At 36.3% G+C, this 23,617-nt stretch overlaps 5 protein-coding genes across 15 annotated transcripts in view; 1 reads left to right on the forward strand and 4 right to left on the reverse strand.

Annotated features, from left to right (window-relative positions):
• The window catches only part of wdr62 (WD repeat domain 62), a 58,449-nt gene extending 58,125 nt beyond the window's left edge, over positions 1-324 (reverse strand). For 10 of the 11 annotated variants that reach the window (XR_015508770.1, XR_015508771.1, XR_015508772.1 and 7 more), the window contains exon 1: positions 1-324. This exon is cut by the window's left edge and continues 94 nt beyond it. Coding sequence is in view for 8 of the 11 variants with exons in the window: in XM_087283239.1 (XP_087139365.1) it covers positions 1-56 (56 nt within the window). In the remaining 3 variants the exon portion in view is untranslated. The other variant, NM_001312680.2, reaches the window with a different exon arrangement.
• Positions 1-23,617, reverse strand: part of brwd1 (bromodomain and WD repeat domain containing 1) — a 1,114,631-nt gene that overhangs the window by 857,461 nt on the left and 233,553 nt on the right. The window lies entirely within an intron of this gene.
• Positions 1-23,617, reverse strand: part of phkg1a (phosphorylase kinase, gamma 1a (muscle)) — an 831,529-nt gene that overhangs the window by 724,830 nt on the left and 83,082 nt on the right. The window lies entirely within an intron of this gene.
• On the forward strand, positions 4,599-6,525 carry mrap (melanocortin 2 receptor accessory protein). The gene is given in 3 exon segments (NM_001424491.1): positions 4,599-4,715; positions 4,789-4,885; positions 6,347-6,525. Coding segments are annotated over 3 exon segments (255 nt in total). The 5' UTR covers positions 4,599-4,618; the 3' UTR covers positions 6,408-6,525.
• urb1 (URB1 ribosome biogenesis homolog) overlaps positions 8,614-23,617 on the reverse strand; it is a 76,118-nt gene continuing 61,114 nt past the window's right edge. The window contains exons 37-41 of the mRNA NM_001326445.2: positions 20,201-20,310; positions 17,579-17,776; positions 14,574-14,815; positions 10,921-11,475; positions 8,614-8,931 (exon numbers count right to left, since the gene is read on the reverse strand). Of these exons, the coding sequence (NP_001313374.2) occupies positions 8,759-8,931; positions 10,921-11,475; positions 14,574-14,815; positions 17,579-17,776; positions 20,201-20,310 (1,278 nt within the window). The 3' untranslated portion in view covers positions 8,614-8,758. The remainder of the gene's footprint in view (positions 8,932-10,920; positions 11,476-14,573; positions 14,816-17,578; positions 17,777-20,200; positions 20,311-23,617) is intronic.

Genomic DNA, 23,617 nt, shown 5'->3' on the forward strand with positions numbered 1-23,617 from the left:
GAGGTCAAACAACTTTGGTTCATACTGGCTCCAAAATTCACCGCTCCATCCGCCATAATGTAAAAATCTTCTTTAAAACGGTTCAATAAGTAAACAAGGCTTTATAATCACATGTTAGTTTGCATTTAAATATTTGCTGAACGCTGTCCGGAAACGAACTTTCCGCTACTCTGTCCTACTTTATAAAACTTAATATAGATATAATAAAAAGTTTTTGTTTATTTTTTTAGTACGATGCAATAACTTCCAACGTTATATTTTCCGGCTGAAAGCGAAACTTCGGCAATGTACACACAGAACACAGCTGTAAGCAATGAAGTCCATGTAATGTGATCTGAAACAGGCAGTTTCAAACATACACCGTCTCCGGTGATTGGATGAGACGCTCGCGGGAGGCGGGATCATTCGCGCATCTCACTCGCTATTGGCCGACTTGATATGACTTCGTTTATAGTTCAGCCCACTTCTTTTCATCGCTATAAACTGTGGTGATAAATTCAGAGCATTAGCAGCACTATTATTAAGTGTTGCCAGCATAATGAAAGCGAAATTACACTAACATGAACAATAGGAAAAACGCTACATTAACAGGGTTATTTATAAAGCATGAACAATAACAGCATGACCAAAGTTAGGTCATTTCTTATTATACTGCAGTGTATATTTTAGTTGATGATGATAATGGCGATATCAATAAAAATAAAAGAAAAAAGAACAATAATAGTTTTTTTCCCCTGATGCGGTTCGAATTAAAACTCCATAAAACGATGGGTAGATAAGGTAGGATTTAATGAAATAACCTGACAAATACATGAAAATAAATTCATTCATTCATCTCATTCATTCATCTTCTGCCGCTTTTCCAGAGCCGGGTCGCTGGGGCAGCAGTCTTACGCCCCTCGTATTCAATGGAGCTTCTGCGCTAATCTGCCGATTCTGACGGGCGAGTGCGAGTAAAGGATCTTTTGTCTCGTTTTACGCTTGAACAAATAAATAAATGCCAAAGTTTATTTAACTGAATGTATTTTAATTGCATCACAACATCAATGCTGTAAAAGGAACCGTATAAAATGGAAAATAAACTCACAATAACCAGTCACCGGAAGTTTATATGGGAACAACACTAGCTCGGCATATATCCAATTATATTCATCTGTCTCCATATTTTACTGCATCCCAGAATATTACACAGCACCAAAAATTAAAATATATATATTGAATATATTTAATATATTTTTGTCTACAGCGGACGGCAACTCGCCGTGACGCAGATTCCTGAGTCTGTGTGCTCCAATCAGGTGACCCCTCTACAGCGTTCGCCATGACAACGAGACAACAGTGACGTGCCTTGTAAAAATTTGCATATGCATTCCTATAAAGCTCTTGTGCTCTCTATCAGCGATGTCAGTTCGCCCAGTGTAGCTGTTAGAACTTGACCAAGGTGAGTTCAATACCGACGGTACGAGTGGAGCCACGCCAATCTCACGAAGTCCGCTTCGTGAAACTTCACCAGGGCCCGTCTGTGCTGTAGTTCCTTGCGGTTTGCGTACATAAACGCAATATCGCAAAGAATATTACGTGTTTGTTGCTCAAAATGTGCCGCCGAGCAACATCCAGTGAATACTGGCACGGCCTGGCGCCCGGTCTTCTCGTGCACTCCCTGGGGCGAGGTGGCCTTTGAGCCCTAGGCAGGGAGCAAACAACCCCCGAGGACCCTCAGGGAAACACGGGGGGCCGGTAGTGGGACCTCGCTGCGAGGGTTATGGTGGGTGGGAGTAGCGAGGCCCACTCATCTTCTATTTTAAACTATAGTTTCAAACTTTAGTTTACTATAGTTTGAAATAGAAACCATGGTAACTGTTATGATTTAACTTTATGCAAAGAGCTTAGGATGACCAAGAGCAACGGATTCCGCCATTTTGAAGTGAAAGCGATCGGCCGTCCATTGGATCTCATTGTTGTCGCGATGGCAAACATCTGCTTTGTTTTTATTTAATTTATTAAAAAAAGCGCGTTATTGTTTCACAAATTGCACTAGAGTGTCGCCTCTTGGTGATTCTATGCTCTTTGCTCTTTGTCTGAATGTTGTAATGTTTTGCTTTGTTTTTCAGATGAGTTGTTGAGCAAAGAAGGACTATTGAAGACAACAGTTGAAGACAACCGCAGGTTATATTCACGAGCGCGCGCATCATCATGTTTCCGGGCTGTTTTCTGAAAGTGTGTCTTGTTTAGATAAAGTTGCAGGTCAAACTAAATAAACTATACTCTTTCTAAACACCTGTCTCGTGTTTTATTTGTCCTCTACAGCTAGCACTGTCATATAAGTCTGTTGAATGCATTTGTATGCAAAAGGGGTTGACAATACAGTAGTCTAACAAATAAATAGTTGTTATAAATGTACCTTCAATAGTCAACATTTGGTGTAGGTAATAAAAAGTTAATCAAAGATGTCCTAAGACATAAGAGTAATGTTATAGTTGTTACATAACTATATTTATTATTATTTTGTATTTTTAAAACCAGCAGATTATATATATATATATATACCCTGCTGAAAAATCCAGCTTAAACCAGCCTAGGCTGGTTGGCTGGTTTTAGCTGGTCGACCAGGCTGGTTTTAGAGGGGTTTTGGCCACTTCCAGGCTGGTTTCCAGCCATTTCCAGCCTGGTCTTAGCTGGTCAGGCTGGAAAATGACCAGCCAATTCCAGCTAAAACCAGCTTGACCAGCCTGGTTTAAGCTGGATGTAGCTGGTTTTGGCTGGTCTGCCAGCTTGGCTAGGCTGGTCAAGCTGGTTTTGGCTGGTCATCTCCCAGCCTGACCAGCTAAGACCAGGCTGGAAATGGCTGGAAACCAGCCTGGAAGTGGCCAAAACCCCTCTAAAACCAGCCTGGTCGACTAGCTAAAACCAGCCAACCAGCTTAGGCTGGTTTAAGCTGGATTTTTCAGCAGGGTATATATATATATATATATATATATATATATATATATATATATATATATATATATACATGTCATGTACTTACTGTTATTCAAAAATTTGCTTAATAAAAAGTCCTAAGACAAGAATGGGTGTTGTTTTGGTTTTATATCAACCTACTGTAGGTTTAGGCAGATATAGGCTACCTCTTTCATAATATTGGTAGTCGGTTTATATATATATATATATATATATATATATATATATATATATATATATATATATATATATATATATATATATATATATATATATATTTATAAAAGAAGTTGAACAAGTTGTCATAATATTTAGTCATTAGACTATGTGACCGCTAGATGGCGCTCATATGAAAGGAGCGTTACCCTGTACTAAAATGGCGGATCTATTGACGCATTCCGTCCAAAAGACAACGTTTTGGGTAGGCTCCTCATTAATGTTTTTATTATGTCCAGACTGGACTACTGTAACTCTTTTATTCAGGAGTTTCACAGGCATCAATTGCACGCCTGCAGCTGGTTCAAAATGCAGCTGCTAGGCTTTTAACTGGGACTAAAACTTTTCTAGTATCTCACCAGTTTTATCATCTCTTCACTCGCTCCCAGTCCAATTTAGAATTCAATATAACTTATTGCTACTTGTTTTTAAAAGTTTGAATGGTCTCGCACCTATTTACATCCCTGAGCTTCTTCACTGGCACACTTCATTGAGGCCAATCAGGTCGGAAAACACATTTCAGCTAGTCGTCCCGAAAACACGGTTGAAATCAAGAGGTGACAGGGCTTTTTCTGCTGAAGCCCCCCGAATGTGGAATGGTCTGCCTTTACATATCAGGTCATGTTCTTCACTTGGTGCTTTTAAGTCTCATCTAAAAAATCACCTTTCTGTCTCTTGCCTTTGATTGTAATTAATTAATTTTAATCTATTTTATATATTTTGCTTAATTTTTATTTATAGGTATAGATTTTGTATGCTGGTCTTTTTGTAAAGCACTTTGGTCAACATCTATTGTTTTTAAATGTGCTCTATAAATAAAGCAAACAGCAAACATAATATTTGACAAGATATTTTTCAAGACACTTCTATACAGCGTAAAGCGACATTTAAAGGCTTAAATAGGTTAATTAGGTTAACTAGGCAGGTTAGGGAAATTAGGCAAGTTATTGTATAACGATGGTTTTGTAGACTATCAGAAAAAATATTAGCTTAAAGGGGCTGATAATGTTGACCTTAAAATGGCTTTTAAAAATGTACAACTGCTTGTATTCTAGTCGAAATAAAACAAATAAGACTTTAAAATATTATCAGAAATACTGTGAAAATGTCCTTGCTCTGTTAAGCATAATTTGGGAAATATTTAAAAAAGAAAAAAAAAGTAAAGCGGGGCTAAGAATTCTGACTTCAACTGTACATCAAATTTTTGAATCTTAAATTTCCCCCCAATAAAAATAGATTAGATGCATAGGTTAGATGGACTGAACTGAACCAATAACTTGTAAGAGAAATGTGAACCTTCAGATAAAATAAAATAAATAAATGTTCTACGAAGGGGACGGGGCTTCATTGTGTTTTCGTAACCGTGATTCTCATGGGCGGGATCAAGGATTTAAAAATCACTCACGCTTCTGGTGCCGTTTCACATTCACAAACACCCAAGAAAATGAAAAACTCATCAGAATACGTGTGGGGCTATGAGTACTACTATGATTACGTGGATCCAGTCTTGGTGAATGCGAGTACACTGAAGTACAGCAGATGTGAGTGACTTTGACATTAGTTTATTCATCAGCCGCTATAATATCTAACAGTGTTTTTTAATATATAATTTAGATTCGATTGTGCTAATATTCTGGATGATTCTAGCTGCATTCATTGGGTTCTTCTTCTTGATTTTGTCACTTATTTCACATTCAGGACAACTGCCAAGGTAAGCAAAAAAAAAAAAAAAAAAAAAGATTACGTGATGCTACAGTTGAAACTAGAAGTTTACATACAAGAGGAACATAACCATTACAAAATATATGTCTGATGGTAAATCATACTAAACGTTTACTATTTTAGGTCCATTAGGATTTACATTTGCTAAATGCCAGAATAATGCCAGAATTTTTTTTATTTATTTATTTATTTTTTTAGATTTTTAAATTAATTTATTGACAGTCAAAAGTTTACATCCATTTCCTTGGCAAATTTTTTAGCTTTGCTTTTAAGTTGTATAACTTTGGTCAAATGTTTTGGGTATACTTTCACAAGCTTTTCACAATAGTTTGAAGGAATTTTGGCCCATTTCTCCTGACAGAATTGGTGTAACTGAGTCAGATTTGTAGGCTGTCTTGCTCGCACAAGCTTTTTCAACTCTGCCCACTAATTTTCTATAGGATTGAGGTCAGGGCTTTGTGATGGCCACTCCAAAACATTCACTCTGTTGTCCTTACAACACATTTTAACTAATTTGGCCATATGCTTAGGGTCATGGTCCGTTTGGAAGACTCATTTGTGGCCAAGTTTTAATTTCCTGGCTGATGTCTTGAGATGTTGCTTCAGTATTTCTACATAATGTTCTTTCTTCATGATGCCATCTATGCTGTGAAGAGGACCAGTCCCTCCTGCAGCAAAACAGCCCCACAACATGATGCTGCCGCCCCCATACTTCACAGTTGGGATGGTGTTTCAAGGCTTGTAAGCTTTTCCCTTTGTCCTCCAAATGTAACACTGGTCATTATAGACAAACAGTTCAATCTTAGTTCCATCAGACCACTGGACATGTCTCCAAACATTAGTCTTTTTCCCAGTGTAATTTAGCTAATTTTAATCTGGCTTTTTTGTTGATCTTGTCTTGTTGATTTTCCCATGTTGTCACACAAGGAAGCAGTGTGTTTGAGGTTTTTTATTTAAATACTATTCAACAGATGTGCCTCCAATTAACTCAAATGTTGTCAATTAGCCAATCAGAAACATCCAAAACCTTGACACCATCATCAGAGCTTTTATATAAGCTTGACTTTCAAGAAAATTTATAACAAATTCTCAAAAAAATTCTCTCTCTCATTATTCTGCTATTAAGCAGAACAGAAAAACGTTTGATAATCCTAACTTACCTAAAAGAGAAGTTTAGTCACATTAACACCCGACTTTTTTTAACGGTTATGCCCCTTTTTATATTGTATGTAAACTTCTGGTTTCAACTATAGATTTTTTTTATCAAATATTTATGTTGGGTGTACAAATACCTGCTATTTTTATTTGCTATTGTGATTTTACTATGTAGCCTTGCTTAGTTTAGAGAGTTATCAGTGCTTAGATAATTATTAAATCCACTTCTTAAATGTAATTGTGGCCTTTTAAAAAAGAATCATATTTAACGCAGTGAACTTTTGAATTTCTGCAGGGGCCCTCGAGTCAAAAAATCCGGTTTGCCACTGATGAAAGGTTATGCATCATCTCAGTAAAGACATAAATAAGAAGAATCTTCAAGAAGTAAACTCATGCGCTAGTGTTCACCAAGCTTAATTTCATGCGACAACAGAAAATGATTAATCAGTCACAATAAACAAATGACAAGATCATGATTGATGTCTCTTCTTTTCTCTGTCAAAATGGGTTTGCAGCATCAAATTGCCAGTGTATTAGGCTTACAGCTTTACTCAACCTAAAAATAACCATTTCAATATAGTTTTTATATTTGAGTAAAGTAAAATAATAGAATGTATTGTTATGAACATCAATTAATCTTTTTATATATTTGAATAAACTCACTTAAGTACTTTTACAGAAATATATCTGGTAAACTGAATGTTGAATGCATTATTTCATCAAGTTTCATCAGTAATCAACTTATTTGGTTTTATGTGCACTAAAATGCCATTAACTTTAAATGAGACAGCTTTACTCACTGTTTAGGTTAAGCAGTCACTTTTAAAGTAATTAATTGAACTTCACCAAACGTAAACCAACTGAGTAAATTATTTGTTTATGTTCATGTAAATTGTTATAATTATGCTTTTTTTTTACTTAATAAATTATAAAAATTAAGCTTAATTCCAAGTTATAAAAAGTTTACACAGTTTAAGTGAAAGTTACTCATCGCTTTTTAGTGTTTATGTCTATATACAGTTGAAGTCAGAATTATTAACCCCCCTTTGATTTTTTTTTCTTTCTTTTTTAAATATTTCCCAAACTATGTTTAACAGAGCAAGGAAATTTTCACAGTACGTCTGATCATTTTTTTTCTTCTGGAGAAAGTCTTATTTGTTTTATTTCAGCTAGAAGCAGTTTTAAATTTTTAAAAACCCATTTTAAGGTCAACATTATTAGCCTCTTTAAGCTAAATGTTTTCAATAGTCTACAGAACAAACCATCGTTATACAATGACTTGCCTAATTACCCTAACCTGCATAGTTAACCTAATTAACCTAGTTAAGCCTTTAAATGTCACATTAAGCTGTATAGAATTCAAATATCTAGTCAAATATTATTTACTGTCATCATGACAAAGATAAAATAAATCAGTTATTAGAGATGAGTTATTAAAACTATTATGTTTGGAAATGTGTAGAAGAAATCTGCTCTCCGTTAAACAGAAATTGGGGAAAAAATTAAACAGGGGGGGCTATTTAATTCTGACTTCAACTGAATATAAACTCACAAAACAAGAATATATAAAACAATTGTTTAACTCTATTTGTTATATATTTGTGCATATTAATATATCACATCCAAAAAAAAATTGTTTTGAAATAATTTAAGTGTGTGTACTGTGTACATTTATTATGTATCAATAAATACATATATACGAGAATCTTTATTTATATTTAAATATAAAACATACGTATAGGATATAAATTATATATATATATATATATATATATATATATATATATATATATATATATATATATATATATATATATATTAATTTGAATATCTATGTAACTAAATTGTTTTGTAGTCTTGTTATATCTCTCTCTCTCTATCTCTCTCTCTCTCTCTCTCTCTCTCACACACACACACACACACACACACACACACACACACACACACAATTTATACATAACCTGGGCACACTTGTGTACAGTTGAAGTCAGAATTATTCGCCCCCTTTACATTTTTCTTTTTTTTTCTTTTTGAATATTTCCCAAATGTTGTTTAACAGAGGAAGGACATTTTCACAGTATGTCTGATAATATTTTGTCTTTTAGAGAAAGTCTTATTTGTTTTATTTCAGCTAGAACAAAAGCAGTTTTGAATTTTTTAAAAAACATTTTAAGGTCAATATTATTAGCCCCTTTAAGCTATATATTTTTTTGATAGTCTACAGGACAAATCATCGTTATTTATTAACTTGCCTAATTACCCTAACCTGCCTAGTTAACCTAATTAAGCCTTTAAATGTCACTTTAAGCTGTATAGAAGTGTCTTGAAAAATATCTACAAAAATATTATTTACTGTCATCATGGCAAAGATAAAATAAATCAGTTATTAGAGATGAGTTATTAAAACTATTATGCTTAGAAATGTGCTGAAAAAAAAATCTGTTCTCCGTTAAAAAGAAATTGAGGGAAAAAATTAATCAGGGGGGCTAATAATTCTGACTTTAACTGTACGTCAATGTTTGGAATCTGAAATTTCCCTAAATAAAAAAATCACTAACAATGATCCATAGACACTTTTTATATTCCTCCTTAAACAAATAAAGTAGTTATGAAAAGACTCACTCCTTTTTTATTACAACTTTGATAAAAAATAAAATAAAAAAAAGATCTGTTGTCATACAGAGAGATGATGATGTTGATGATGATGTCATGAGTGAAGCGCAGTCAGAATGTCCCTGCAGATGTTCAGTAAGTGTGATTTGGGCTTTTTGCTGGACGTCCCGCTGCAGATGAGTCTGGCGTGGGTCAGCAGGAGGTCAGGTGACTGGGCTTCGCTCCACAATTCGTACAAATACAGCGACAGCAGATTCAACCCCGTTTCTGTCAATGAACACAACAAACAGAAGGACATCAGTGGACAAAGACTAAACACCACAGTATGGAATAAAATCACTGTCATAAATATTCCGTGCATGAATAAAATTCACGCATCAGTAATTATAAAATCAAAAAGGTAAAGGGAACGTACTCGTAATTTTATGAGGGTCTAGTTCCAAAATCTGCGATTAGAACAGACACCGATATGACATTTAGTATATGACTGATAAATTTACGAAGGGTGTACTTTACAAACATGAAATACAGCTTCACCATGGACACAACGTCCTGATTACAAGTACGAATCAAAAACGACACTCCACTGTCAAAGTTACGTCAGCGATGTCACAGGCATTATTAAACAAGCGAGAGCCATCAAACACAACAGTGCGCCTGCTGGACACTCGAGCTCCCACACACCGTCTCAGGTAAGATTTTTGTTATTCTATCTTTGAGAAATATCCATTATGAGCTGTAATAAAGGCTGAGACTTAATGAGGTCCATTTTCGCTGTGTTTCCTAGACATTTTACGGAATCAAAATTAAGAATGGCCGAGGATAGTGAGCATAATTTAAGTTAACGTTACAGGCAGCGAGCGCAGAATTTCAATCACTTAATAATAATAATAATAATAATTCCTTACATTTATATAGCACTTTTCTGGGCACTTAAAGCGCTTTACACAATGGGGGGTATCTCCTCATCCACCACCAGTGTGCAGCATCCACCTGGACCGCACAACACACACCAGCTGATTAGTGGAGAGGAGACAGTGATTAAGCCAATTGAATATGGGGATGGTTAGGAGGCCATGATGGACAGAGGCCAGTGGGCAGATTTGGCCAGGATGCCGGGGTTAAACCCCTACTCTTTTCGAAGGACATCCTAGCATTTTTAATGACCACAGAGAGTCGGGACGTCGGGTTAACGTTTCATCCGAAAGACGGCGCTCACTGAGCAGTATAAAGTCCCCGTCACTATACTGGGGCATTAGGACCCACACAGACCGCAGGTTGGGCGCCCCCTGCTGGCCTCACTAACACCACTTCCAGCAGCAAGCTAGCTTTCCCATGTGGTCTCCCATCCAGGTACTGACCGGGCGCAGCCCTGCTTAGCTTCAGTGGGCTACCATGTGAGAGTTGCAGAGAGCTAGCTGCCGGCTTAACGGTGTGTAACTATAACATGACATCTGTTGAAACAGACAAAGAAAATGTCGTATCCTTGTCTATTATAATCGCAGATTTTAGAATTGTACCCTTGTAAAATTACGAGTACGTTCCATTATCCTTTACAATTTTAAATTTCAGATGCGTGAATTTTATTTACGCATGAAATATTTAAGACAGTGATTTTATTCCATATACAGCAGGGGTGTCGAAAGTCGGTCCTGGTGGGCCGGTGTTCTGCTGAGTTTAGCTGCAACTTGCTTCGACACACCTGCCAGAAAATTTCTAGTATATGTAGTAAGAGCTTGATTAGCTGGTTCAGGTGTGTTGGATTAGAGTTGGAGCTAAACTCTCAAGGACACCGGCCCTCCAGAACTGAGTTTGGACACCCCTGATATACAGTATTTAAACACTCATTCATTTTCTCCATATAGATTTAAAAACATTTTGGGGTAAGGGTTATGAAGGTTATGAACTTAAATTATTTATATATATATATATATATACATACATATATATATATATATACACACACACACACACACACACACACACACACACACACACACACATACACACATACATACATATATATATATATATATATACACACACACACAAACACATCTCTTTTTGTAAACAGGCCAGTTTAAAGCTAAACTGAATAATTTATGTAGATGCAGTCCTCTATAAAATCCCCCCAAACAATCTGAATCCTTCACAAAAAGAGTTATGTAATCCATCTGGTGAAATGTATTGAGTATGAAATGAGTCCGCTTCTCTTGAATGGGACAGACCGTTTGTGCTCTAGGGTTGCAGTCTTACCTTTCTTGGCCTCATCATCTGTGTTTGTAAGCAAGCAGGTTTGTATCAGCGTTTGATGTCCAGCATTCAGACGATCTCTGTGAGCCTCCAGCAAATGAAGCATGACTGTGGAGAAGAGCTGAAGAGTGTTCAGCGTTCCTTCCTGAGCAGTGAGGTGAAATAATCTCAGCAAGTCTTTTCTCACTCCTTCATCGGACAGCACTGCGTCTGTAATACTTCTGTGTGGCATTATGGTGCTGTGCGTCCATTTTAGGAGCGCTAAGGTGCATTTGTCATCAAACCGGCTCTCTGTTAGTGTCTTGAGGGCCCACTTAAAAATCACACATGCAGTTGTATTGCTTAAACCACTGGAAGCTGGTTTGTCTGAGACGGTTTGAGATGTGGAAGTGGAAAGCTCTTTCTCTTTGGGTTCCCAATGCAAGAGGATGTTTCTCAGATGCGGCTTGCACTCGTCCAGCACAGCTTGATCTAGCACTTCAGCATTTTCGGTCTGTTTTTCCATTGGAGCGTGCTTGGTCGAGTGGCATTTTCCTTGGCCTTTTTCTCTTCCAGAGCCTGAGTAAATGCATGAAATGTTTAGTCAGGAACAGGAATGTGTCAAACGCGTGTGATCTGTGTGTCTAACATTCATCTATCTTCCACAAAGCCAAGGACTGGCCGTGTACACTACTGTTCCAAAGTAAGGATTTTGAAATGATTTTAAAATGTTTACAAATGAAGTCACTTAGGCTGAACAGTGAAATATGGTCATACTTTATTTCAAGTCACAATTCGTGTTAATAATAAACGATTAACTATTAAAGGGTCACGAAACACCAAAACACATTTTTTGAGCTGTTGACAGTCGTATATGTGTCCCACACTGCTAAAAACACTATTAGGACACCTATATTTCACTAAAAAGTGTAAACTGGTTGTTTTTGCGTTATTTCAAGCAAATTCGTACTTCCTGTTTGAAACGAATTTTTGAAGCTGCGTCACGGTCATGACATAATAGCGTGTATTCCAGCGTGCAGACTGGGCGTCTGTGCCAGAGTGAGTCTTATTACGTCTTACAGTGTGATGCATTAATGCATGAGTAAGGCTTGGTTCAAACCAATCAGCGTGCTCTATTGTCCAACTTCATTAATATTCATTGCTGTCAGAGTGTAGATGGCAAAGACGCCACGTTGTGTTGGCAAAACAAGCGTGAAGTGTTGCTTTTATAGTTTGCTGCCATTAAGTATCGTTTTCATTTTCTCTCTGTGAGACCTCAGTCTCACGCGTGGATTAACAGTGTACGCGACGCTCGACAACAATAACTTACGTGTCTAAGGAGGATTATTGTTTACCTGAGAGCTGTTCTCATCTGCAAACGCTGAGATCCAGATTCGCTTGTAGTCTCCTCTAAATAAAGACGCGGCTCTAGTTGCTGGTGATTGTCCTGTCTCTACAGATTTGGTAAGTGAGCGACCAGTGCTCTTTGTTTATTCAGTTCGTATTTTATTCGTATCAAACAAACTATTGCACCGAGTGCAATAGTTAGCACTAACAGTTACAACCAAACTATAACCTCGTGTTGGATTTTGTGACCGGAATAACACACGCTGCTTTCTGACACTACCTGCCGTGTGCATCTAAGTTTCCGGGAAATGCTGAGTTTTTTTTTCTCTCATTCGCCATGCGGTATCAAACATTGCATGAAAAATACACGCTTAGAGCAGTTCCTCGAATCAAATATCTCATTTGTCGGGAGGGACATGAATGAATTCCCTGAATGAAAGAGCCAAACTGCAGTTAAAGTCCACCATTTAATAATTTGGCAAATAATTCGACTACAGACGTCCATGTAAACACAGTCACATTGTCCGCTGTGGGTGTGTGTTTTGACTCTGAAATTCAGCGCGCCCAAATAGACACTCCCATACCAAGCCTCTTTTCTTCCTCCGACACTCCCCCCTAAACAGAGCTGGACACGCCCACTTTTCTGACTTTTTCCAAAGTAGAGGTGTGAAAACACCCTGCTGAAACGAGGGGGTTTCATGGCCCTTTAAGGCCCAATCCCAATTCTATTTTTGTAGCCCTACCCCTTCTCCTTGGCCCTTGAAACAGTGTGTGAAGGGGAAGGGCTTCAAAATGTACCACTAAGAAATGGGACCACACCTGCACACGTCTTCATATGCCATCGCGATCTCTTATCTCATATAAGATCAACGATCGCGACGTGTTATTTTTGGGTATTTATGTTCAGGAAATCACTGAAGGCATAACTCATGTTATCATAATGTGATCTAATGTGGCAATAAGCTCGTAAAGTACTGTGCATTTACATGCATTTAATCTATGTAAACACACACACAAAAAAAAACTAACATTATAGCAGGCATTGTAAAAAGGTCATTCCAAGCCACTAGACTTTTCTGACAGGGTATTCGAGTGTCATTGAATTAAAGTATGTTGTGGGACTGCTGTACAGGAGCTATTATTATGGATGGCAAAGTTTATTATTTTAGCTTTTTTTTTAAGTGTATCAGTAAAACATGAATGTGGCTATGTATGTATTAAAATATATGCTTGTTTGTTGTAAAAATTCATAATAATGACAACAAAATACAAATTTGTGCATCTCCTTCCGGGTGCAGCTAAGCTGCCCGTGTTGCTGGTGTATTCTGGGAAATTTTCTTACCCCTTGGTTTAGAGTGTGGTCCTAAAATTCTCCTTTTCGAGGGGTCTCTAACCCTTCCCTTTAGTCCTACGCCTTAAAGCTAAAGAGAATTAAGACACCTTTACGCCTTCACTTTAACGCGCACAACGAGGGTTAGAGGTAAGGTGAAGCGGTAAGGGGTAGAATTGGGACTGGGCCTAGGACTATTAGCTTAATTAACTACTAACTAGCTAGTTAGTTAGTAAAGTAGTGGTTGAGTTTAGGTTTTAGGTGGGATTGGGGATGTAGAATACTTTATAGCCACTAATAATTCACAACACATCAGATTTGCGTTCATAACACAACAACTCTGTGAATGTCATTGAGTGGCCCAGCCAGAGCCCAGATCTAAATCTTATTGAACATCTTTAGAGAGATCTGAAAATGGCTGTAAACTGTTGCTTCCCATCCAACCTGATAGAGCTTGAGAGGTACTGCAAAGAGAAATGGGCAAAAATTCCCAAAGACAGGTGTGCCAAGCTTGTGGCATCATATTCAAACAGACTTGAGGCTGTAATTGCTGACAAAGGTGCATCAACAAAGTATTGAGCAAAGGCGTATGTACATGTACTCATACTTACATGAATTTGTATGAATATTTATATAAATACTTGTGTACATGTGACTTTCTTTTTTCAGGTTTTTTATTTGTAATAAAATTATAGGGTTTTTCTCTGAAGAAGTTGTTACTTCACCCCGTTTGGAGTGTCATTATGGGTGTTTTACGTTATAACTAACATGATTCAAATGAGGGATCTGCAACAGAAACTACAGGTTTTGGGAAACGCTCGTCACTACATCATTTTTTCCCCAATGATGCATCGTACTATGATAGTTCAGCCATGAGTTATGTCGTTGTTTGGGAAACGCACCCCGATTTGGTTACCACTGACAAAAAGGCATTTATTTCAAAAGAATAAACTACTCCTTTAGTTTGAACTGCTTTAGTTGATGCTGTTTATTATCTTACCCATCAGCTCTTTGACTTTGTGTTTGTTTCCAACAGTCTGAAGTGCAGACGCAAGCGAGGCATCATGGGAAAGTGCTGTCCAGCGCTGCAGGAGACTGAGGACTTCAGAGCAGGAGAGTTTGTGTGGGTGCAGCGTCAGCCAGCCGGCCTCTTTATAAGCATTCATAGCTGTCCCACAATGCACCAGTACAGAGGAGAGTGTGTGCAGGAACTGCTGCAGCTGAAGGCTGCTCACTCCACTCCTGAACAAAGACACAACAAAATCTAAAAAAAAAAACTTTAACACATTTCTTAACATGATAACTTATTTTTTAAAACAGATTTCTTTTACCTTTTCCATGATGACAGTACATAATATTTTACTTTTTTTTTTTTTTTTTTAAGATACTGGTATTCAGTTTAATGTGACATTTAAAGGCTTAACAAGGTTAATTTGGCTAGTTAGGTTAATTAGACAAGTTTAGGGATTGTTACTGTATAACAATGTTTTTTTCTATAGTAAATCGAAAGTAATATTGCTTAAGGGGGCTAATAATATTGACCTTTTTATTTTTATTCTAGCCAAAATAAAACAAATTAGACATTTTAAGAGAAAAAACATTATAGGAAATACTGTGAAAATTCCTTGCTCTCTTCAACATCATGTCACTTTTATCAAACTCTATGGGCCCTATCATACACCCGGCGCAGTGTGGCGCAAGGCGCGGCGCAATAGTCTTTTGGTAGTTTCAGCTTGGCGCAAGAGTCGTTTTAAGGCGTTGCGCTGCGCTGTTTAAATAGCAAATGCATTAGCGCTCATATGTGCGCCCATAGGCGTTCTGGTCTAAAAAGAAAGGCGTTCTGAGGCGCACCGCTGGCACATTACTATTTTGAGAAACTATAATAGATTTTTCATTAGACCAAAACAAACCCGGTCTAAACTCCGGCGCAGAGTTGCGCCTCGCTTACACACTGCTTAATACACACAAGAGAGCAATACAAATATCTTTACATATGAAAAAAATTAAATATTAAGGATATATATAGGATATAATAAGAATAGATATAGAATATAAATATACAGGATTAAAATATTACAAAACATATTATTTTCTAGCCTACATAAATATGAAAAATCACTGCTTTATGTCTTCTTCATCTCGGGAGGCTTTTTCAGTTCATTCATAACAATTTGCTTTTGTATAATGTTATTATTATCAGCAGTATTATTTAATATATCCATATTTATATTTGTTTTATTAAAAACAAGCTTAGATTTGCCCACCTGTCAGGTTTAAGACCATATGGGGCATGGCAGGTGTATTTGGAAATAACTCAGTATTTTGAGCACACTTGGTCATTATTGTTCATTTATTCGTTTGCTGGAAATTAGAACTGAATTTAGAAATAGTTTTGAAACGAATATTTGCGCTTAACAAACGAAATTAATTATTTATAGGCTAATTGATGTCTGTGCGTAAAGGTTTCCCTATCCAAAAGCGAAAGTGAAAGTAGTTCTATTATCTCTCACTCTCACGCAGTAGATGCTCTGTTTAACAGTTTTCTGTTTAAAAAAACTGTTAACTGTTTGCTAGTAAAATGCTCAGTTTTTTCACTTAGACTTACTTTGCGTCCTGTAAATAGCGAATGCGCTCTTGGGGCGACGCAGCTGGGTCTTAAAGGAAATAGGAGATGAGACTCTAATTGGTTTATTCTCAAAACACACCTATAACTCATTAAGAAAATAAACTCAACCCTTTTAGACCATGCGCCTTAGCGCAAAGCGCATTTTCCCGTCCGTAAATGAGCAAAAATGCTTTCTGACACGACCTGAAAGCGTTTGCGCCCTGCGTTTTGCGCTCTGCGCATGGACCGTCAAAATAGAGCCCTATGTATGTGATCCATAAAACAGAAATTGAATGTAAACCTCTAGAACATGGGCCTCAAGCTGGATTCCTGGAGGGCCGCAGCTCTGCACAAGTTTTGCTCCAACCTTAATCAGACACAGCTGATCCAACTAATCAAGGGGTTCAAGACTACTAGAGAAGCAGGTGTGAGTTGGAGGTGGTTGTAGCTAAACTATGCAGAGCTGCAGCCCTCCAGGAATTGAGTTTGAGACCACTGATCTAGAATATCTTGCAATGCAACATTCTACTAGGATCACCACTTTTCAACTGTACATATATCGCTCTGCCAGCAGCGAGTGCCAAGTGGAGGACTAAACTCTCACACAGAAGGATTTTTAAGACACTGTGGTTGTTTTTATTTTTTATTTACACACTCATGCTGTCAAACTATTGTTATTTACACTCACAGCACTGCAAAATGTTGAATATCAGAACTGCTGTGATTTACTATGGCCTATTCATGAATCACATTATGCAAATTGACCTATTATGCTCCTTTTAGATGTAAAATAAGTCTTTGATGTCCCTAGAGTGAGTATGTGAAGTTTCAGCTCAAAATATCCCCCAAATAAATCAAATCAAAATAAATCAAATCAAATTTGGCTTTGATCCAAATTGTGCCGTTTTGGTGACTGTCGCTTTAAATTCAAATGAGATTGTGCTTTCCATCTCCGATGACATCTACTAAAGGAGATACTCAATTAAAGCGTTTCTGTAGACTGTTTTTATGAACTGTGATTATAAAAAACAGAATAAGTACATTTTTACCATTAGAGGCTGGTTATATTCACACACTGTTACAACACAACTGTGTTTAAACCCCTTATGTTAACATGTTTAAACATACTTTTTGCATAATAGGTCCCTTAAATTTGGAAGCAGGCAGAATTCGGGATTTTGTGCAGTGATAAATCCTGACACTCAACTAAAATCTTCAGAAGTGAAGCCGCGTTTATAACAGATATATAACAGAATGTTAAAGCATTGTAGAGTTTTGAGTCCAGCTATTAATATGTGATTTAAAACCACACAGTGAGGCCAAAACTGCTAATTTATCCTTATAAGAAGCTCACGTTTGTGTGTAATGAGTTGTGAAAATGGGATGTTTTCAGCTCTTACCGCAGATGCCTGATGACCGTGAGCAGTGTGCACAGGAACTCATTGATGATGGGCAGAGGAAGACACTTTCCTGACGTCTGTGGCTGCTCTGATGACGTGCTGCTGGCTTCTGCTTTACTCTCCTTGTCACCCAGGTTAGTGAACCACAGAGCATGAAGCAGCTCGATGACTGAGCTCAACAACTTGCTGTCCACATACCTACAAGAGACCATCAGTTTCTAAAGAGAACTCGCTTGACTTCCTACTCATAATGATAATCTGGATATATACTTTGGCACAGATAAATAATAAGAGTTACATGAAAATTAGTTTTTTTTCTCGTTCTTGTTTACACTTTAATCCTGGTGAAATTTACGCCCAACAGAACAAAACAGTGTTACGTTGCACATGGGTTCATTAATATGCATGCTCCAGGCTGTGTTTGATTGGCCACAATGTTTCCTAGTGAGATTACAACAATGATAATTTTAAATCTAAATGCTATTGAATATAGAGACTTTGCAAAAGCAGACCACATCTTTACATTTTTTCTTTATGCTGCTCAAAGACGCAGATCAGTGATGGCACCGGTACAGTACAGTCAAACATTACTTGGAAGTTTTAAAAACATGGAATAGCGCTTTGCATATGCCATGCAATAATTGGCTTAATTGTCTTCACTGCAGACAGAATGCAAAATGCAGGATATACAGATTATTAATGTATTTATCACCACCAAAATGTGGCATAAGGTCTGTTTAACTTATTATTTTCATAGTATTCATAGTAACATGGATATTGTGAAATTTGAAGAACATGTTTGTAATGAGGCAACACATCTAAACAGTTGAGAACAAGTGTTCAATGCACATTTAATTATTATGGCATATGAAAACACTTGAGCATAAGTGTTCAATGCACATTTATTTATTATGGCATATGTAAACACTTGAGTATAAGTGTTCAATGCACATTTATTTATTATGGCATATGTAAACACTTGAGTATAAGTGTTCAATGCACATTTATTTATTATGGCATACGTAAACACTTGAGTATAAGTGTTCAATGCACATTTATTTATTATGGCATACGTAAACACTTGAGTATAAGTGTTCAATGCACATTTATTTATTATGGCATATGAAAACACTTGAGCATAAGTGTTCAATGCACATTTATTTATTATGGCATATGTAAACACTTGAGTATAAGTGTTCAATGCACATTTATTTATTATGGCATATGTAAACACTTGAGTATAAGTGTTCAATGCACATTTATTTATTATGGCATACGTAAACACTTGAGTATAAGTGTTCAATGCACATTTATTTATTTTTGCATATGTAAACACTTGAGTATAAGTGTTCAATGCACATTTATTTATTATTGCATACGTAAACACTTGAGCATAAGTGTTCAATGCACATTTATTTATTATGGCATATGTAAACACTTGAGTATAAGTGTTCAATGCACATTTATTTATTATGGCAGCTCTGCACAAGACATTTGGCCAGCGGAGAAATTAAAATAGTCGTGTCGAACTGAGTCTGGTTCTCTCAAGATTTTTTTTCTCCACTCTCCTATTGGTGAAGTTTTTTTTCCCTTTCCGCTGTCGCCACTGGCTTGCCTGGTTCAGGTTCTGAAAAGCTACTCATCGATGAATTTGCTCTTCAGTGTTTGGACTCTCAATAATGACTTCAAACCACACTGAACTGAGCTAAACTGAACTGAACTTAAACACTAAAAACTGAACTACCCTGATCCAGTTACTATGACCATTTATGTGAAGCTGCTTTGACACAATCTACATTATAAAAGCACTATACAAATAAAGCTGAATTGAATTGAATTGAATTATTATGGCATATGTAAACACTTGAGCACAAGTGTTCAATGAACATTTATTTATTATGGCATATGTAAACACTTGAGCATAAGTGTTCAATGCACATTTATTTATTATGGCATATGTAAACACTTAAGCATAAGTGTTCAATGCACATTTATTTATTATGGCAAATCACTCAGGTCCTGCTCTCCCTTTTCTTGACTGAAAAAATTCCAATAAATGTCAAAAACGAATATGTTTATGCAGAGGTTGATATTAATTGCTGTCTCTGTTTTTATACACATTGCAGCTTTAAAATACAACTCTAAATACTCTGTCTGTCCCTTTTGTTGAGATAAATTATAATTTAACCTCTATGTCATCCACATTAGGTTACCCTGGTGGTTTATATTAAATATCTCACTACATCTACATAAATTAATGTCTTTACCACTTCAGTTATAAAGATGTAAAAAGGCATCTACTTCATTTGCTAAAATATTTTTGACAAATGAAGTATGATATTTAGAGCGCATTTCACCATGTGTGTGTATGCACCGATGAGCTGCAGAGTACATCTATACTCACGACCATTCCAAATATGGTCAATAAGGACCTTCTGGCTCTAGTGATAGTGATGCCAGGGTAATAAATGAGCATATAAAACAGGTGAGTTAAAACATTACCCAGAAACTAAGCCACATGCCTACTATGTGGATAAAAAGAACGATTTACTTACTGAATCAATGCACTATATGGAACCTTTAAAATATCTCATGCTATTTTAAGACAAATCCAGTGCTCACCTCTTCTCTATTAGCTGTACGATCCATGTTAAGACTCCGTGTTCTTTGGTTAGGATGTAGGCTGCTCTGTTGACACGAGCTGTCTGTCGCAGAACTCTCACAATCTGAATCTGCAAATTTGAAAAACAAATGTGCACCACTGTTGTATGTGAAAACAGCAATAAAAATTAAACAAACTAACAATTTACATTACAAAGTACATACACTGTGTAAATAATTAGAAAGTTTGCGATGTGTGTAGTTGTTCTTTTGCGCAAATGGGTGAGTTTATGACCATGATCAGTTCACACTGGAATTCAGACTTTGGTAACATTGAAAACTACATGAACAGCTATGCAAAAAAAAATCAGATCTGAGAAAAGAAAATCCGATTTGGGCACTTAACAACACAGTGTGAATGTGAAAGTAAAAGCTTAAATTCCACCTGATCATTTTAGCAAAACTCGATTTAATATTTTAGTTTTCTACAACTTAAATTGTTTCTATTTTACATGCATTTCTTATGTGACATTTCTTTTTCTTTTTTTTAATCAAATGTAAAGATTTACAATGGCAGAACAGTGGTGTAGGTGTCTCATGTCATCATATACAATAATATACAATCGTCCATCGGCTAGTAATTCAAGTCTTTTGTGTAGGGTAAAATTACCAAAAAAATAAATTCATTAAGATTAAAATTAAATGAAAACAGTCTACAGATACATTCTCCAAAAACTCCCATAGATGATTCCAGATATGCCAGAAAGATTTCTGACACAAGACACAAGTCAGTTTTTCCAAGGGTAAGAAAATGGCAATCTGATTTATCCACCTATTGACCGAAGGAATGTTAGGAGAGGATCACAACAAAAGGTAATTTTTTTTAAAGGTTTACCTATAATCTTTTGAATTGGATTTCTTTCCAGTATGTCCTAATCATGTCACAGTCCCAGAATACATGCATCACAGTACCAACATTTGATTTGCACTTAAAACAACACTGAGAAACATTAGGAAGTTACTTATTTAGACGAACTGGCGATAAATAATGAAATTTCTTAACATTTACATCAGTTAAACCAGGAAACAAAGTTTGAATTTTAAAACATCAAAAATGTAAAACTTTACATTTCATTTACAGAACCACTTAACTTACTTTCTTGCTTATTTGAAATTACCTTTTTAATTACAGTCTTACTTAAAGGATGGTTCGCCCAAGAATGAAAATTCTCTTATTTAATTACTCTTCACTTGTCAAAAACCTGTTTTAGTTTTGTTCAAACCTTTATGAGTTTATGTTTAACAAAAGAAAAAAACTCAAAGATCTTGGGCCCTATCATACACCCGGCGCAATGTGGCACAAGGCGCGACGCAATAGTTGTTTGCTAGTTTCAGCTTGGCGCAATAGTCGCTTTGACATTTTGCGCCACTCTGTTTAAATAGCAAATGCATTTGCGCTCATATGTGCACCCATAGGCGTTCTGGTCTACAAAAGCAGGCTTGTTTTGGCGCATTGCTATAAAACTATAATAGATTTTTCAATAGACCAGAACAAAGACAGTCTATTGTTCAGAGCAGAGCGGGTTAGTTGTGCGCCTCGCTCACACACTGCTTAATAAACACAAGATGTAGAGCAATACGCACATATCTTTACATATGAAAAAGAATTAAAATATTAAGGATTTATATATATATATATATATATATATATATATATATATATATATATATATATATATATATATAGGATATAATAAGAATAAAATATAAAGGATTAAAATATTACAAAACATATTATTTTCTAGCCTACATAAATATGAAAAACAACTGCCTTCATGCCTTCTTCATCTCCGGGTGCTTTTTCGGTTCATTCAATTTGCTTTTGTATAATCTTATCATTATTAGCAGTAGTATTTATTATTTGCATATTTATATTTGTTTTATTAAAAACAAGCTTAGATTTGTCCACTTGTCAGGTTTTAGACCAAATGGGGCATTTGTATTAGGATATTGCTCAGGTTTTGACCACACTTGGTTATTATTGTTCATTTATTCATTTGCTGAAAATTAAAACTGAATTTAGAAATAGTTTTGAAACAAATATTTGCGCCTAACAAACGAAATTAATTATTTATAGGCTTATTGATGTCTGTGCGTACAGGGTTTCGCTAACCACAAGAGTAAAAGTGGAAGTAAATAATTTATCTATCCTTCTCGTGCTGTAGATGCTCTGTTTAACTGTTTTCTTGCTAGTGAAATGCTCAGTTTTTCCACTTTCACTTACTTTACATCATGTAAATAGCAAATGCACCATGGCGTGATGCAACTGACTCTTAAAGGGAATGACGATGACAGAGTCTTCTGTTTTGGGTGAACTGTCTAAATTTCAAATGCTTATTTTAAACAATCATTAATTCATCTAACTTACATTTCTAGACTAATTTATATTACTTAATTTCCTTATTTATTAGCATAACTTGATAACTTTTGATAACATATTGGCCTAGAATATAGCAACCTTTCATTTTCCTTCAGTCTTAGTACACAATGTATTTACGGAAGAATCAAGATTTAAATAGGAAAATTATCGAAACTCTTTGGTCATCTATGAGCAAGGTGCTAATAGACTAATCCAACTAAACAGCCCCTTTCACACATACAGACCTTTGGTTGTATGTGTGAACAGGTCCTTTATGAAAATACCGGTAAATTCGTTCTGGCTATTTTCCGGAAAGAGAAGTTGTAACATTACCGGTAATTTGCCGGAATGCTGCACTGTGTGAATGCAGAAGGAAGATTACCGTAATAAGCGCGTCCACGTCTAGAACGTGCTGACGTGAGACGTCTGCTTTAGCCAATCACAACAGTCAGACGCATTTACGTCCGCGCGGTTTATGAGAATAAAAGCCTTTGAATATTTTTCCAGACACATTTAGCTGCTAGAAGTTAGTCAGATCACGTTTATATGTTCTTCTTAATGCCAACTGTGTAAATAATCATCGATGAGATGCTTATGATAAGCCGTTGTTTGTTTACCTTCAAGCTTTGCGTGTGCCTGTGAAACAGCCTGTGAGCGCCTGCACACGCACATATTATGAACATCTCGACATGCGAAACTGATCCTGTGAAAGTTGTTTAGAATATTGATCATTCACAGAGTTTGTAATTTAGTCAAATGTTTACAAATACAAGCGCAGCCGTTTAAAGCTCATTTGTGGTGAATGATGTCAGAATTTACCGGTATTTTGGAATGGATGTGTGAATGCTCTTTTCCGGAAAATTTCCGTAACGTCCTCGCCTGTGTGAACAGTGCTTTTTTGAATATACCGGTAAACTCTTTCCGGAAATTTTCCGGATATTTACCGGTATCACTGTGTGAAAGGGGCTAATGATTTATGCTAAGCTAAGCTAAAGATGCTCACATTAAATTGGCTGAAT

The sequence above is a fragment of the Danio rerio genome, chromosome 15, assembly GCF_052040795.2.
Source record: "Danio rerio strain M-AB ecotype USA chromosome 15, GRCz13ab, whole genome shotgun sequence".
NCBI classification, from domain to species: domain Eukaryota; kingdom Metazoa; phylum Chordata; class Actinopteri; order Cypriniformes; family Danionidae; genus Danio; species Danio rerio.